Below are 18672 nucleotides of genomic sequence, written 5' to 3'. Positions count from 1 at the left end.
ATAAGCTGCTTTTGTAGACAAAAGTACCACTAAAAAAATACAATAGAATACAACATTCCTTGAACCTTAAACTTACCATTTAGGCCAACAGCTGAACACATTTGTTACATGATGGGAATACAGCCATGAATATTGCCTTATATTTACACCTACTGTAGTACTGTGTAGCACCATCTTTCACCCTGATGATGATGATGATGATGATGATGATGACGACGACAAAGATGATAATACATCATGACATACAGTCTATGAGACACCAAAGCTTTGAAGAGTCATTTTGATCCATGAACACTCAAACTCCATCCAGAGCTTACAGTGATTGGTTCGTGTTGAGTCAAAGAAACACAAATCTCACATGATGGTATGCAGTATATGCTCAATGAGAATCATTTAGATGACCTGAGATCCAAAGAACTGCAATCGCAGTTGTGGAGCTACACCAAACCAGTTTGACACAGTTCATGAGTCATGGGCAAGTGAGCAAGTGAATGGTGATGCTGTACATACCGGGACACCTCAGGAGCTCTATAGGAGAAGTTATGGAAGCACAAGAGTGAAGAGTATGTTCTTGCGTTGTTCCCACATAAATGTTTCCTATATATATATATATATATATATATATATATATATATATATATATATATATATATATATATATATATATATATATATATATATGCAACTCACACTGACTCATGACCACTGTCTGTGACTGCTGAGGCCAGTTTGCGAGCAACTGCAGATAATGGGAGAAGCAATTTGTGTGGTGGAGATAAGGTGGAACCAAACCAAGGGCTTAAGGCTTATGGATCCCAGGAAAGCCCCCTCCAAACAACTCATGATAATGTTGGCACAGGAAGGAGTTTTTCTGGTTTCCATGGCCATACCCCTGAGCTGTTTGTACATCTGCCCCTCAAAGGTGAAGTAAGTATTGGTAAGTATAAAGTTGATTAAGGTGAGCAGGAAGATGTCATAGGTTTGGAATCAGGTGAGTTCTGACTGAGGAACTGTTCAGAAGCAGACAGATCACATACATGGGGGATGCTGGTGTTGAGGGAGGTGGCATCAGTTGTGATAAGCAAGGTGTATGGTGGGAGTGGGATTGGCACAGATTTCAGACAATCTAGGAAATGGTTGGTATCTTTAATATAGGAGGGAAGTCTTTCTACTGTGGGTTGAAGGTGCTGATCAACTATGGCAGATAGTTGTTTGGTGGGTTTTTTGAAGCCAGCAACTATAGGATGGCCAGGATGTTTGGGTCTGTGTATCTTAGGAAGCAGGTAAAAGGTGTGTGTGTGTGGTTTGGGTGGGGTAAGTATTTCTAGTTAGCAAGGTGTTAGTCCTTGGGATGGGCCTAAGATTTTAAGGGGGGACTACAGATCAGTTTGAAGCACAGTGATGGGATTTTGATGGCAGACGCTGTATGTAGAGGTGCCAGACTGCTGGCATAGATCTTCACTAACTCACTTCTGTCAGTTAAGTACCACAGTGGTAGATCCTTTGTCTGCAGGGAGGATAATGATGGTGTCATCAGCTTTTAGGGAATGCAGTGCCTGGAGTTCTAAAGAGGCCAGGTTATTTTAATGTTGTAGGGACCTGAGGAAGGGTTGTAAAGCAATGCTTGATGTGAGGAATTCTTAGAAGGATTGTAAAGGATTATTTTGAAGCAGTGGTAGTGGATAAAATTGGGTTCATGGTCAGAACTGTTCAAGGTAGGGTTCAAGGTCAGGTTTGCTGTTGAAAAGCTTTGGGATTGGGTTACAAATTGATATTTACAGTTGACAGTATGTGTGGAGAAAAGTTGATCATTCACCAAAGCAGCACCAGCAAGTTTTCCCTAATCCTTGGTTCTGGGTTACTTTTCTGAACTCTACCCCTTTTTCTAAACCACTCCAGTTATTTACCTTCACACATCTTCCTTCCGCTTCAACTCCTCTGCCAGAAGAAGAACCACTGGCTCCAAAAACTTGCATAAGGAAAACCTTTTTTGATTTGTGTGTTCTTGTGCTGCCATATGGTGAGTAGATTTTTTATCTATCCGATTTCCTTATATAGCTAAAAAGTTATGGTATACAAGAAGACATTTATCCTGGTTATTTTAGATTTACATTAAAACATTCCCCTGCTGTATAGAAATATTTCTTCTGAAATAATGTTTTTATTTTTGCATTGAATCCTTGTCCATTCAATTTTAAGCTTTCAGGTAGCATGTTGTGTAGAAATACTCCCCTATGCCTTGCACTACTGTGTCCCTTCCATAGCCAATGACTAACTACAGATACATGGTCAGAAAGACCAACCTTATGATGCTGAATGTCAATTTTTTTTAATTGTAAATTTTAAAGAATAGAATGCACCTTTTGTCACTGTAAATATGAGGTACTGGTAGGATACTGAGCTCCATAAACAGATGTTTAATGGTGGAGGAGAAAGGAGCTTGCCTCATTATCTTAACTATTCTTCACAGTACCTCTCTTTGTGAGACATCTCAAATGTAATGAAATATGTGAGTTCTGAATGTACAAGTGCAAAGTAACCACATTTTAGTGTTTTCTTATCACAGACTTTAGTCAGGAAATTGAATATGTAACAAAACTGCTAAGTATATTTAATAACCTTTTCTACATATGTCATACCATAGAGTGTCATCTGTCAACACTCAAAGGAATTTAGTTGTTTACTGGCACATTTTAAAATCTGGCGTCTGTCCTTGATGACACTATCTGTTATGGGCGAAAATGTATATACACAGTTTTTACTTTATTCAATAACACTTTGTGTGTAACCAATTTACTAGCTTGGTGTTTGTATCAGAAATAATGTTTTGGACTTCATTAGCACACTGTTTTCAGTACAGTATATTGGTGTCATCAGCAAACATTACTGGCAGACCTTTCTGAATACTTTGGAGCAGATCATTCATGAATATAAAAAACAGAACTGGACCAAGTATAGAATCTTGAGGAATGCCTTGTCTTATGACTTTTGCTATGATGGTATGCTTCCACCATTTACAACTCATTGTGCTCTGATTGAAAGATATACTCTAAACCAATTAGAGTTATAAAACTACCATTGGCTATGATAGACTATCGTAAGTAAGCATATATTACGGTAATTTTCTCAGTAGACTTGGTCAATTAAGATCCTACCCTTGTTGCTGGTATGTTAGGTGTGTTGCATACCTATCAGGTGTTTCTTCATTTCGATTACTTTGTTTATGTATGTGATCAGTGTCTTACTAGACTCCCTTGAAACCAGAAGCACTGAACTGTCTAGAAACTGAGTAGATATACACTCCTGGAAATGGAAAAAAGAACACATTGACACCGGTGTGTCAGACCCACCATACTTGCTCCGGACACTGCGAGAGGGCTGTACAAGCAATGATCACACGCACGGCACAGCGGACACACCAGGAACCGCGGTGTTGGCCGTCGAATGGCGCTAGCTGCGCAGCATTTGTGCACCGCCGCCGTCAGTGTCAGCCAGTTTGCTGTGGCATACGGAGCTCCATCGCAGTCTTTAACACTGGTAGCATGCCGCGACAGCGTGGACGTGAACCATATGTGCAGTTGACGGACTTTGAGCGAGGGCGTATAGTGGGCATGCGGGAGGCCGGGTGGACGTACCGCCGAATTGCTCAACACGTGGGGCGTGAGGTCTCCACAGTACATCGATGTTGTCGCCAGTGGTCGGCGGAAGGTGCACGTGCCCGTCGACCTGGGACCGGACCGCAGCGACGCACGGATGCACGCCAAGACCGTAGGATCCTACGCAGTGCCGTAGGGGACCGCACCGCCACTTCCCAGCAAATTAGGGACACTGTTGCTCCTGGGATATCGGCGAGGACCATTCGCAACCGTCTCCATGAAGCTGGGCTACGGTCCCGCACACCGTTAGGCCGTCTTCCGCTCACGCCCCAACATCGTGCAGCCCGCCTCCAGTGGTGTCGCGACAGGCGTGAATGGAGGGACGAATGGAGACGTGTCGTCTTCAGCGATGAGAGTCGCTTCTGCCTTGGTGCCAATGATGGTCGTATGCGTGTTTGGCGCCGTGCAGGTGAGCGCCACAATCAGGACTGCATACGACCGAGGCACACAGGGCCAACACCCGGCATCATGGTGTGGGGAGCGATCTCCTACACTGGCCGTACACCACTGGTGATCGTCGAGGGGACACTGAATAGTGCACGGTACATCCAAACCGTCATCGAACCCATCGTTCTACCATTCCTAGACCGGCAAGGGAACTTGCTGTTCCAACAGGACAATGCATGTCCGCATGTATCCCATGCCACCCAACGTGCTCTAGAAGGTGTAAGTCAACTACCCTGGCCAGCAAGATCTCCGGATCTGTCCCCCATTGAGCATGTTTGGGACTGGATGAAGCGTCGTCTCACGCGGTCTGCACGTCCAGCACGAACGCTGGTCCAACTGAGGCGCCAGGTGGAAATGGCATGGCAAGCCGTTCCACAGGACTACATCCAGCATCTCTATGATCGTCTCCATGGGAGAATAGCAGCCTGCATTGCTGCGAAAGGTGGATATACACTGTACTAGTGCCGACATTGTGCATGCTCTGTTGCCTGTGTCTATGTGCCTGTGGTTCTGTCAGTGTGATCATGTGATGTATCTGACCCCAGGAATGTGTCAATAAAGTTTCCCCTTCCTGGGACAATGAATTCACGGTGTTCTTATTTCAATTTCCAGGAGTGTATAAAGGATAAAGTATGGAGCATTAGTAAACAACTACTGTTCTTCAGTATGCATCATCATTGAAGTGTGGGAACTACAAAACACAAGGGCCATTGAAAACAAGACAGAAGCCTTGTGTGAGTACTGTGGAACCATATGTATATCATAATGCTGTGGCTACTTATCTATGATATAGCCTCCAGAAGTGCAAACTCTGTGCACAATCTGTGACACATGTCATCCAGGAACCTTTACAGAGATCAGGAACAATTTTTGCAACTTCATCTAATGTCCGATTTAGTGTCTCGAACACGACATTGTCAGTTTCATCTGGCACTCCTACAATGATATCTGACAGACATAGACCTGTTTATGCTTTAGGAGACTCTTTATCAGTGTTGTTGTTGTGGTCTTCAGTCCTGAGACTGGTTTGATGCAGCTCTCCATGCTACTCTATCCTGTGCAAGCTTTTTCATCTCCCAGTACCTACTGCAACCTACATCCTTCTGAATCTGCTTAGTGTATTCATCTCTTGGTCTCCCTCTACGATTTTTACCCTCCACGCTCCCCTCCAATACTAAATTGGTGATCCCTTGATGCCTCAGAACATGTCCTACCAACCGATCCCTTCTTCTGGTCAAGTTGTGCCACAAACTTCTCTTCTCCCCAATCCTATTCAATACTTCCTCATTAGTTATGTGATCTACCCATCTAATCTTCAGCATTCTTCTGTAGCACCACATTTCGAAAGCTTCTATTCTCTTCTTGTCCAAACTATTTATCGTCCATGTTTCACTTCCATACATGGCTACACTCCATACGAATACTTTCAGAAATGACTTCCTGACACTTAAATCAATACTGGATGTTAACAAATTTCTCTTCTTCAGAAACGTTTTCCTTGCCATTGCCAGCCTACATTTTATATCCTCTCTACTTCGACCATCATCAGTTATTTTGCTCCCCAAATAGCGAAACTCCTTTACTACTTTAAGTGCCTCATTTCCTAATCTAATTCCCTCAGCATCACCCGACTTAATTCGACTACATTCCATTATCCTTGTTTTGCTTTTGTTGATGTTCATCTTATATCCTCCTTTCAAGACACTGTCCATTCCATTCAACTGCTCTTCCAAGTCCTTTGCTGTCTCTGACAGAATTACAATGTCATCGGCGAACCTCAAAGTTTTTATTTCTACTCCATGAATTTTAATACCTACTCCGAATTTTTCTTTTGTTTCCTTTACTGCTTGCTCAATATACAGATTGAACAACATCGGGGAGAGGCTACAACCCTGTCTTACTCCCTTCCCAACCACTGCTTCCCTTTCATGTCCCTCGACTCTTATAACTGCCATCTGGTTTCTGTACAAATTGTAAATAGCCTTTCGCTCCCTGTATTTTACCCCTGCCAGTGTCAGAGACCCAATATTGGAGGAAAGCTTTTCACTTAATTTGTCTTGGTTAAGAGCCTTCTGGCCACTATGCTATGGGTACAGCATTGCTCAGTGCTGAAAATCAACATGTCCATGCTGTTGTCAGAGATAAGATTAAATATTAAAATGCTCTTGCTGATGAATGGACAGGTGTGTCTAGACACCAAATGATTAATTTCATTGTCATAACATCAGAACAATTTTTCTTCAAGAGTATTCATTCTGGTGAGTACAGGGAAACAGCACAATTAAGGCTATTAAATACACTGAATGATTTGTAGTTCTAATTATGTGTAAAACAAACAAGCAAACAAAAACACGAGAAGCCTTCAGCTTCCAGTTTCTCTGTTACACATTCAATTATGTCTCTTTCTCTACCAATGTTACCACTTTTACCAGTAATCCTACCATTTGCTACATTGTTTATGTACTATACCAAAATTATTTAACTGTAGTTTTGGTAGAGTGCATGTCGAAAACTAGTCATTACATTTTCCCCTAATTTAATGCTATTGCAGTTTCTCTAGAAGTAATGCATAGTTGATAAGATCAGAGGCCTTTATGAGATCAGAATTTATTCCTGTGGTGTGCTTTCTGTCAGTGAGAGCACTATAAACTTATTTAGAATTGAAAATAGGACCTCTTTTATTGATATCCATTTTTGAAAGCCAAACTGAAGAGGACTCAATAAATAGTTGCTCTCCATGATCTTAGCATTGGTAGATTCAGAAAGGCTGTACTCAGTTCTATGTAGTGCCTGAGATGGCAGACAATTCGTTCATGCAGCCATGCAGGATTTACAGTCGCAACATGTACCTTGAGTCTGGAAATCAAATTGTTTGCAACAGAGCAAGTATGTACACAGGCAGTGCAATGACATCTGGAGCACCATTGCTTGCCAGCACAGTGGCCCTTAATGTGCCAGGAAAGAGGATCCCACATTGGTGCACCAAATGACAATGCTGGATACGGGAGTGGCACCATGTTGTCTTTTTAGATGAGTCACAGTTCTGCATGTGGCATCATGGTGGAATTATCTGTGTTTGAAGGCTCTGAGGAGAACAAAAATTTTCAGATTGTGTTCCTTACTGTCATATGGATCCAGCACTTGGTATGATAGTTTTGAGTCCATTGATTACGAAGCATGGTCAACTCTGAGTTGCACAGGCAGTGATTTAGACAGCAGGCTCTAGATTTCTGTTATATCTTATCTTCAAGGTAATGCAAGGTTGCATGTTGCCCATGATCTCAATACCTATCTCTATACAGAGAGTGTTCAACTGTTGACATGGCCAGTACAGTCTCCAGATCTCTAACCCATTGGAAACATCTGGTTGTGGGTTGTGGAGACATTGGCTTAACGCCAGTTGCCAGGCACTACAATGAACTCTGGCATAGAATAAAATTTTTTTAAAAAAACATGGAATGACATACTCATATGTGTCATCCAAGGTACAGTCTCCAGATCTCTAACCCATTGAAAACATCTGGTTGTGGGTTGTGGAGACATTGGCTTAATGCCAGTTGCCAGGCACTACAATGAACTCTGGCATAGAATAAAATTTTTTAAAAAAAAACATGGAATGACATACTCATATGTGTCATCCAAGATCAGTCCGACTTGAGGCCCAAGTGGAATAAATCTGATGTTGCTGCCAGGAGTATCAGTTCTATGACATAGATTTATCAACCTTTATATCCTCACATCACCCACAAACTTACACATGTGTTACACCTTGTACACTGCATGTAAATCATTTAGGTATAAATGACACACACACACACACACACACACACACAGACTGCAGTTCAGTATGTAGACTGGGATGAGGGGGCTGCCAGGTGGAGTGGGTGAAGGTAGCAAAGAGGCAGGGAACTAGAGAAGTGTTGGGAAAGGGTGGCAGCTTGGTGGGAGGCAGCAGGTGTACATGATAGAAAAGTGGAAGGAAGGGGCAGCAGATGCACAGGGTAGTAATGAGATACAAGGTTACCAGAACAGTGAGATTGCACAGAATACAATGATGATGGCATGAAGCAGTGGGTTGAGAAGGGGCGACAGAACAGAGCAAGAGGAGACTGTTGGGAAGAGGGTGTGGGAGCAGTGTGTTAGCAGAGATTGGATTGAGACTAGGAGGTTTACAGGAAGAAAGGATGTGTTGCAAAGCTAAGGTAAGTGCCCTCTACCTCTCTACCCAGTTCGGAGAAGCTGGTGCGGAGGGTGGGGGAAGGATCCAAATGGCAAAGGTTATGAAGCAGCCACTAGAATGCAACATATTGTGTTCGGGAGTGTGTTTGACCACCAGATGGTCAAATCTGCTGTTGGCCACAGCGACATCAAAATTATGTGGCTGTAATGGTCAAGAGCAGAGTTCCTGTGGACAACTCATAGCTTCTATTACACTTCTGAAAAAAAAAAAAAAATTATCAGTATACCCTTCTAGAGGTTTCCAATTCACTCAACATTTATTGTTGTAACAGTGCATATGAAGTACATTTATGGATAAATAGTGCAAGTGTTTCTGTGGTACCATGTGTTGACCCTAGCTGAAACAACCATATTAGTATGTTGTGTAGCCTCCATAAGACGCAATACAGGTGCTGATGCTGTCATCCAGGCCATCGTACAGATGGTGATAACTGTCCAGAAATGCATTGTGGCACACCTGATTGACGTGTTCAGTGTGCTCAATTGGAGACACATGCTGACCAGGGAAGTTGCTGCAGATCTTGCAAAAGGCATTGAGTTCACAGGTAGGATGTGGGCAAGCATTATCCTGCTGGAACAACACATCACCTTCCTGTTGCAAAAACAGCAAAAGAATGAGTCTAACAACATTCTGCAACTTACCAAGCACTGGTTAACGTCCCCTTAAAAACATCAAAGGTGAATGAGAGTTGTAGGTTATCACACGCCAGACCGTAAGGCCTGATGTGGGGTCAGTGTGTCTTGGACGAATGCACTCTATGAGATGAGCTCACTGTGTCTATGTCATATACGTAAACGACCATCACTTGCATGTAGGCAGAATCTGCTTTCATCACTGAAGACCATGGCATGCCCTTCTATCTTCAAAGTGATCCTCTGATGGCACCAGTTGAGCCACGTTGATGCTGTGGCATCGAAGACAGGCTAGAGGTGTGTGTGCCCATAGTCCCACTGCTAATAACTGGACTGGTTTGCAACAGTTCATGTTGACACATCTGCACTCACAAACTCTCTTATTTGTGCTGTGGTAGCTGTACAGTGTACCATTGTTGCCCTTACAATAAGATGATCCTGGCAGGTGCCTGTGCTGCATGGACGCCCAGAACCTTGTCTGTGAATGTGAAAATGGTCACATGACCACTGATACTAGCATCATTGCACAACTGACACAGCACATCCAACTTGTGTGACAGTTCTCCAAAGGACCATCCCACCATTCAGGAGGTTGCAATTTGACCCCTTTCAAACTTGCTCATTCGGCTGTAGGAAGCATGAGTGCATTTCCGTGGCATGGTTGTCTGCTTGCTTCACACATTTGCACTGTACTGAGCCTTCTGGTTGTGAACATTTCCTATTAATGAGTGACATTGAAACCATTATCAGTCCATCTACTACCCCCCCCCCCTCTCCCCTCCCCACCAAATTGTTACCTTTACTTCTAAATTATGTATATTCTGCCAGAACTTTCAGTACCGTGTTTCAGCTACTCTAATACACAAATAAATAAAATTTTGTTATTTGCAGTTCTTACAGTGTTGCAATATGGCAACTAATGTAAAAACCATGCTGTCATAGTTGATCTGAGCCTCCTGTATACCATTCTCATTGCAGCATTTTGCCAAGTATCAGAATTACTGGAATGAACGCTGAAGAGACACAAGGCAAACCGATTCCTGCAAAAGAGAATGCCAGTTAAACAGCAGCTTTATATAGTATCTTGGTCAGTCCTCTTTTCAGTGGCTAAAATTTTCTTTAGTGAAGTTGGATAAGGTCTTGACCATAGTAGTTACACTGAAAAAAATGTTTCAGAATGCTAAGGTTTTATCCACGAGATATTTTAGAAAATCTTGCCCATAGAATTTTTACATTATCAAGCTAGAGGTGGGTTTGAAACCAGGAGACCAAAGCCTTTTAAAAATTTGGTTTCACTTATTATTCAATGAATTATGAATGTAATGCTCAGCTATTAAACAGTGAAGGTGGTAATTAATCATTACATTATATTTAAACTTGTTGCATTCAATTTGAGACATTCTTGTTAAACACAAGTATTTGGTATCTATCATAGACAGCTGTGTGATATAAAATTGTGGATACTTGAGATATTGTTCACTGGTTATCACAATTTCTGACAGAGAACAGATTTCAGGAACTTAAATCAGGGTCCTCATAGCACATTCTGTCTTAAACAGTATTTAGATCCATGAAGGCTGTTACTACTTTAACACGAGTGGTGAGAGTATTTATTTAGTGCAACAATTTGTTTCTTTGTAACCTAATACCAAATAGTTAGATGGGAACCAGTCTATAGATTCCAACCTGCATTTAATGCAGAATTCCCCCACCCCTTTTTTCCCTCCCACCTCCTTCCTCATCCCAATCTGTGCTCAAAAGAGAAATTGGTCCAAAATGTGCTGGAGCATTTTTACTTAGGGCATTGTTTAAGTACCAGCTGTCTTGACCAACTACAGTGCTTTAGAAAGGCTACCTTTTTTTTTAAGAAATACTCTGAAAAGGTTGATGAGCCAGGGACAAGGGAATTTAGAATTCTACAAAATACTTCTTGTTTTTTGAAAATGGTGTGATCAGTGCTGTGTTCAACTTATCCAAAGTAAATAAGTTTAAAACTTCATCTTCTGATGTAATATTTCAATGTCTCTACCACCTTATTCTACAGCAGATGTGTGTATGAGGCTTTTGGGATACATGTAATAACAGCCTCCCATGAACAACATACCTTGCTGGGGGGGGTGGGGGGGGGGGGGGGTGACTTATGTGCCTCAGTCAATCACACAGACAGCCATACTGCTGTACTGTAGGTGCAACCACAACAGAGGTGTATTTGTGGTGAGGTCAAACTAACCTATGGTTCCTAAAAGAGATGCAGCAACCTTTTCAGTAGTTGCCTGGACTGATAGTCTGGATAATGTATTGATCTGGCCTTGTAATGTCAGCCAATGTGGCATTATTTGCTGGTACTGTGAATGACTAGAAATGAGGGGAAACTACAGCTGTTATTTTTCCTGAGGACATGCAGCTTTACTGTACGGTTAAGTAATGGCGGCATCCTCTTGGGTGAAATATTCCAGGGGTAAAATAGTCCTCCATTTGGACCTCCAGCTGGGGACTACTTAGCATGATGTCATTGTCAGGGAAAATGAAACTATCATTTTACGGGTTGGAGTTTGGAATGGAGCATTAGATCCATTGATCAGGCAGGTAGGTTAGAGAATTTAAAAAGGGAAATGGCTAGGTTGTGAAGTTCGGTGGCAAGATGAACAAGACTTCTAGTGAAGCAAGTAAAGAGTTATAAATACAAAATCATATGGGGTAATGAGGGAGTAGGTCTAATGATAATAAGGAAATTGGAATGCAGGTAAGCTACTATGAACAGTGTAGTGTAAGCATTATTGTAGCAAGGATAGATACAAAGCCAACACCTAGTACAGCAGTACGCTTTTATATGCCAACAAGCTCCACAGATGATGAAGAGACCCAAAGAGTATATGATAAAATAAAAGAAATTATCGAGACAGTTAAGGGAGAGGAAAATCTGATTTTGATGGGGTACTATAATTTGATAGTAATACAAGGAAGGGAAGGAGAAAAACAGTATGAGAATATGGACTGGCAGAAAGGAATGAAAGCAGTATCTGCCTGGTAGAATTTGGCACAGTGTGTATGTTAATCATCATTAACAATTTGTTTAACAATCATGAAAGAAGGCTGTATGTGTGGAAGAAACAGGGAGACACTGGAATGTTCCAGGAAGATTACATAATTGTACGACAAAGATTTTACAACCAATTTTTAAACTGTAAGATATTTCCACGGGGTAGATGTAGATTCTGACCCTAACATTGATTATGAACTGTAGACTAAAATTGAAGAAATAGCAGAAATGTAGGAAATTAAGGAGATGGAACCTTGGTAAGTTGAAACAACCAGAGGTTGAGATTTTCAAAGGGAGCATTAGACTATGATTGACTGCAATCGGAAAAGAAATACAGTGGACTCCCAATGAGCTTTGAGCCAGACATAAAATTATTCCACCTGATGTGAAAGATATATGGGAAAGGGAAATACAAGAAGAATTTAAAGATTCCAATACCAAAGAAAGCAGGCACTCTCATGTGTGAATATTACCAAACTACCAGTCTAATAAATAATGACTATAAAGTACTGACACGAACTATTTACAGAAGAATGGGAAAATGGCTAGAAGCTTACCGCACTGGAAATTACTTTGGGTTCCAGTGAAATTTGGAACACACAAGGCAATACTGAACCTGCAACTCATCTTAGAAGATAGGTTCAAGAAAAGCAAACCCATGTATGCATATTTAAAGAAATCCTTTGACAGTGTTGACTGGAATACAATCTTTAAAATTCTGAAGCTAGCCCACGTAAAATACAGGAAGTGAAAGGTTATTCACAACTTGTATAGATACCAGATGGCAGTTGTCTGAGCTGAAGGGCATGAGAGGGAAGCAGTAGGTAAGAAAGGAGTGATACAGGATTGTAGTCTATCCCTGATGCCATTCAATCTGTACTTTGAGTGTGCAGTAAAAGAAACTGATGTTACCTGACTTTGATACAAGGTTGGTAACGACTCAAACGAACACTGATGAACAGCGAATTGCTAAGTGCAGAGAGAGAAATGCACACCAAGGAAACAAACAAGTGGAGATGGAACTGCAGAAATAAATAAGTCCATTGAGTAATCTTTGAGAGGGTACCCTGAGACATGAGGAGAGGTAAAATCAAGAACATCATTGCATTGTGACTGGCAGTATGAAGGCAAGATGAAGGTTGAGTGATGGCACAGTTAGTTCTGCCACAAGCACTAACTGGCTGGTGAGGTGCACATGCTATTGCATTTGTGTACTATATGGAGAAATTGTTCGCAGCTCGTGGTCTCGCAGTAGCGTTCTTGCTTCCCAAGCATGGGGTCCCGGCTTTGAGTTCTGGCGGGGTCAGGAATTTTCATCTGCCCCGAGATGACTGGGTATTGTTGTGTCATCTTCTTCATCACCATCGTTCATCCCCGTTATGGTCGGAGGAAGGCAAAGGCAAACCATCTCCATTAGGACCTCGCCTAGTACGCAGTGCAGGTCTCCCGCAATGTTCCAATATTAGCGGTAGCATTCTCATTTCCCAAGCATGGGGTCACGGATTTTCACCTGCCATGATATTATCGGGTTTTGTTGTGTCGTCTTCATCATCATCTTTCATCCCCATTATGGTCGGAGGAAGGCAATGGCAAACCACCTCCATTCGGACCTTGCCTAGTACAGGGGTGTAGGTCTCCCGCATCGTTCCCCTATGCTCTGTCAAGAAGCATGGGACTTCATTTCCATTCCATGAAGAAATTGTTGGCTGTTCAGAGGCTATTGACACATCAAAAATAATGGATCATGACATTGCCATTTGGGAAGAAGTTACCAAGTACTTCACAATACTGGGGTGCAATATGGCATCTGGACTGCTGCTACTTGTAGCTGACCCCTGAGGTTCCCATTGGTTGACTGCATGATTTCAAAAGATTATGTGATTGTCAGAATATTTTCCAATGATGGGTTGTCCAATTTAAGGGCTGACATGTGTGCTTCTGGTTCAGGAGTCAATTGAGCCACTAAGTGTTAAATTAAAGAGTGGGTGTATGAGGTTTCGCATGTTGGCTTTGCATGACTCAACTCTTTTGAGTCAGTCAACCAGGAATGGAATGACTGACTAGATTGTATGTAGTATTAAAGAAATTCAAGTTGTGATGCTGTGGGAAAGTAAGCTCTTATCAGTATGTGTAACATGGTGAGTGAGATATTGATTTTTCTCCATCACTCAGTGAAGGTCAAGATGGCAGTGCCTAATGCACTCCATGAACAAAGAAAACAAAGAGATTGTGTTATAATCTTATGTGAAATAAAATGTTTAAATATTGCTGCAAAAATTCGTCAGATTATGGGAAGCTAAGCCAATGTCAAATGTTTTGAATTCAGCATGATCCATTGGTTAGTCTCTTCAAAAATCTAGTTTTTTTCAGAATTTTAAAAATGCATAATATTAAACTAAAGAAGTTTTACCGTTAGAATTAGGTTCAGTTTATCAAAAGACGTATGGTACAAGTTTTCACGAAGCCACCTCCTTTGCTTTTACAAACATTAAGTAAAAGCCAATTTTTGTCCCAAAAACTATAATATCAAGTTGATTAAATTACCTCAGTGTGTACAATACAAAGCAAAAATGACAATGCTGTGATTTACACAAGTAATAATGAAACTGTACTAGCTTTCACTATGATATTGTAATTTAATAAAGGTACATAAAATAGAAAGCAACAGTTCAGAGTCCACCATCTACCCTGAGTTCCATTTGAAAAATTCTGAAAGTTAAAGTTTAAAAGTTATGAGCTCAAGAATTGTATGCAATATAAACAGACTATTGATTCACTTAGAGATAAATAGGGATCATTGCAGGTCTTCAACTAACAATGATATTTATAGTTTTGCAATTAAAAATGGTGCTGGGTGAGCATTGCTGCTGATGCTGGAAGCAGTTCTGGATGAGTGGTTCCTTTGTCATCCACACTGAGAATGTGTAAAGACTGAAGGGTTTGCAATGAATAGTTATTCAATCCTCATCAGTCACATGAAATGTGTTACACTCCACTGCTGAATGTGCTGTAATTTTGTCCACATTCGGGTCCACTAGCCTTGGATGGCACTAATGACAACTGACATAATTGTTTTTCAGTTAGATGAGATATCAGGTATATCTTGGCTTGTGAAACCATGTAAAAGTGAATTTAACTTGGATTTATAATTTAGCTGGAAAATCTGTGTTTTGTTTTTAATGTTCTGTTTGATGCACTGCCTGCTATTTATAGAAAACTGTATGGCAAGTTTGTGAGATTATTCTCCACTTTTAAGGTAAGCAGTTAACTGTGTGTATTTGGGAACAAAGAATAGATATCATCTCTGAACTGTATCAAGTACTTAGTGTGACAAACACACTTTAATGCTTTTCCATATTGATTCTTGTGCATGCGAATTTTTATCAGAATATACTGCTCAGTCACATGACAGTAGACTTATTTACCATCAAGGTTCCTGACTGCTTTTCCTTATTCGTAGAGAGTTAGGACATTTTATTTCATTTTCTGCAAGCTTAATGGTAGACCTGTGGACTGAGAACTCCATGGTTTTTGCCTGCTCACACAAATAGTTTTCAGACCTTTGTAAAAGGCTGTGGTATCCAAAAATTACACAAGACTTCTAAAAATTACATCATATAATACTGTTCAAAATGAACAAACCAAATATTTTTACCCACTGCCCCACAATGAAATCACATGTAACTGTTGTGAATAATTCAAAAATAGTATACGTATCCCATCCAATGAAAGGTTGACTGGATTTGAGAAGAGACCCAGAATCCTAGAACACTTGCAAGTGACTAGCATTTCAGTGCAGTCATCTTATCAAGATCTGAGTGCCGAATAAGCACTTCATAAATCATTACAAATTTTTAATGGAAATTTTTTAGGATCATTTTTTCCAAATGCAGAAATAGCCTTACACGTTTATTTATCTTTGATGATCACCAACTGCTGTGCAGAACATTCTTTTTCAACATTACAGTGCACTAAAAATGAAATAAGAAAAACAACGGGACAGCAATGTCCAAATGACCTCAGTATAATGAACAATGAATTAAATTTTCTCAGAGACCTTGAGCTAACTTGTATTATTTCTAAATTTGCTAAAATTAAATGAAGAAAAGTTTATTTGTAACACTCTTGTTTTATTTTATATCCTAAAACTTAGGACCTAAAGAAACCAAGGACCTCTTGTCAGAATCTGGTACGGGCCCCACACTTGCTTAATCTGACACTGATCATTATAATGATATTTCATGGTGAAGAATTGATTCTGTCTGTATTATGTGTTCCATTCATTTTGAAGGTGCTAGGCAGTTGATACTCTTTTTTTCTCATACGACTGTTTAATGCAGTTTGCCTCAATGATGAAATTTTTTTGTGAACATACAACATGAGTCAAAACATTATGACCACTGCCTGCCACGTGGCTGCATGCTGCCTGGTGGTGCTGAGGACACGTGATGTGGTAAGAAAAGTATATGAGCAGAGCAGAGATAAGCAGGGAATCACTCTAATGATGACAAGTGGTGCAAATGGACAAAACCGCTGACATAAGCTACTTTGACAAAAGCTAGATTGTTGTGGCCCAGTGCCTGGGAGGGAGCATCTCGGAAACAGTGAAGCTGGTAGGCTGTTTGTGTGCTACTTTTGTAAGCAACTGTGGAAAGTGGTTGAAGAATGCTGAAACCTCGAGCAGGCACAAGAAGCTGGACGCCTGTACCTAATCACAGAACATGATGACAGAGTACAGATCTTGCACAAGCACAAGTGTTTCGGAGCACCCTGTTCACTGCACAGTGTTGAACATAGTGGTCCACAGTGTAGGACCTCCATGTGTTCCCATGATGACCCAACATCATCAATTATGATTAAAGTCAGCATGGGATCATTGAGATTGGACTGCAGATCAATGGAATTGTGTTGCTTTGTGTGATGAATCTCATTTATTGTTAAACCAGGTTGATGGTCATATCCAGAAATGCTATCAAACAGGCAAGTGGCTGCTTGAAACATGCAGCGCGCTGTGGACACAGGCTGGTGGGAGCTGTATTATGTTGTGGGGGACATTCACCTAGGCTTCCATGGGACCTGTGGTAGTAATTGAAGGCACCATGACAGCTGTGACTATGTGGACATTATTAGGGTGCACCTGTAACCCATTATTCTTGATGTCTTCCTCAACAGCAATGTCATTATCCAGCAGGATAACTGTCCATGTCAAAAGGCGAGAATCATCCTGCAGTGATTTATGGGGTACAATAATGAATTCATATTGATTTCTTGGTTATTAAATTCAGTTTATTTGAACCTGATGAAACCCAAATGGAATGCTGTCAGGTGCCTGCTCTGCATCCACAAACCAACTGCCTGTAAATTATGGGAAGCGTGTGACCTGTGCATAGCATCTGGTACCATGAACCTCTGGAAACATATGAAGTGCTTGTCAAATCCATGGCATGCAGAACCACTCCTGAATTGTGTTCCAGAAGTGAATCGACATATTTTTAAAGAGATGGTCATAATGTTTGGGCTCACCAGTGCATATAAAAAGGCAAAGACAACCAGCTTTTGAAGTACATTGTTATTTTTCAGGCTCGAACAGAAGATTACACGACTGATTATATAGAGTCTCATCAGCCCATTTCCTTCCACAAACATTGGCTTATAGACCCTGTACATATATATCGTGAGTGGTTTGCAGCTGCAGATGTGATAGATCCAGCTAGTCAAAAATTACACACTGAACTGTGATTTTGTGATTATGATGTACTATTAATATATATAGCAAATGTACAGTTATTAATGAAATAAGTCAAAGGCATAAAACATGTACCACTGTGGAATATGTACCTCTAGGATATTCCACCAGTGAAAGACAATGTAAGTTATGAAATTTGTTAGCTGTTTTGTTTTTTATGTGAACTGACACGCTATGGATTTGCCTTTAAAAATGTGTCCTGTGTGTCCACAATATATAATTCTTGTATCATTCTTTACACCGAGAAATTGTATATCTTAACTCTCTGCCATGCATTACTTTACAATGATCAGTAATAGTAGCAAACTTTAATATTTATTTAGTACATTGATGCTTTTGTCAATAAATATTGCTAGATTCAAGGACATGAATCAAAAACTTAACCAACTTGTAATATTTTAATAATTAGTGTATGTAAATGTGAATTTTGTAAACAATGCATTTGTAGTTTTTAAAATAACTGTTTACAACTATATTTCACTATCACTGTACATGATATAGCTATTTTCATGCATGAACACACATTTATTGTTAAGCTCTTTGGACACAGATTTCTTCAGAGACTGGAGTAACATTTGATGTATGTTAGAATGTCTTATACATTGATGGTAAAGTATTTTATCAGACTTGTTTTGGATGTTTGCACATCATTGGTGGTACCTGTATTACAGAAGACAAATATTTCTTATGATGTATTATTTGTAGCATAGCTTTACAAGTATGTGGTTTACTATATTTTGTAGTGCGACTTGCCTCATATTTTCCCTTTTGTATAAAGTTTCCTTGACATTAAGCTCAGAAAGTTATTTCATACAGCCTAAACCATATGGTATATCTTATGTGTGCAATCCCACTTGGAAGATGAAAGTTAATTACTGAAAGTCAGTAATAAAGCTCAGACCTAAAATCTA

General features: G+C 40.5%; 1 protein-coding gene across 3 annotated transcripts in view; it reads left to right on the top strand.

The window, feature by feature from the left end:
- LOC126465730 (beta-1,3-glucosyltransferase) overlaps positions 1-18672 on the top strand; it is a 122988-nt gene extending 104316 nt beyond the window's left edge. For all 3 annotated transcript variants that reach the window (XM_050096329.1, XM_050096328.1, XM_050096330.1), the window contains exon 11: positions 17596-18672. In XM_050096329.1, the coding sequence (XP_049952286.1) occupies positions 17596-17754 (159 nt within the window). In that variant the 3' untranslated portion in view covers positions 17755-18672. The remainder of the gene's footprint in view (positions 1-17595) is intronic.

This window comes from Schistocerca serialis, chromosome 1, assembly GCF_023864345.2.
Source record: "Schistocerca serialis cubense isolate TAMUIC-IGC-003099 chromosome 1, iqSchSeri2.2, whole genome shotgun sequence".
NCBI lineage: Eukaryota > Metazoa > Arthropoda > Insecta > Orthoptera > Acrididae > Schistocerca > Schistocerca serialis.
Note: the sequence above shows the minus strand (reverse complement) of the source record. Positions and strands in the feature narration are given on the sequence as shown.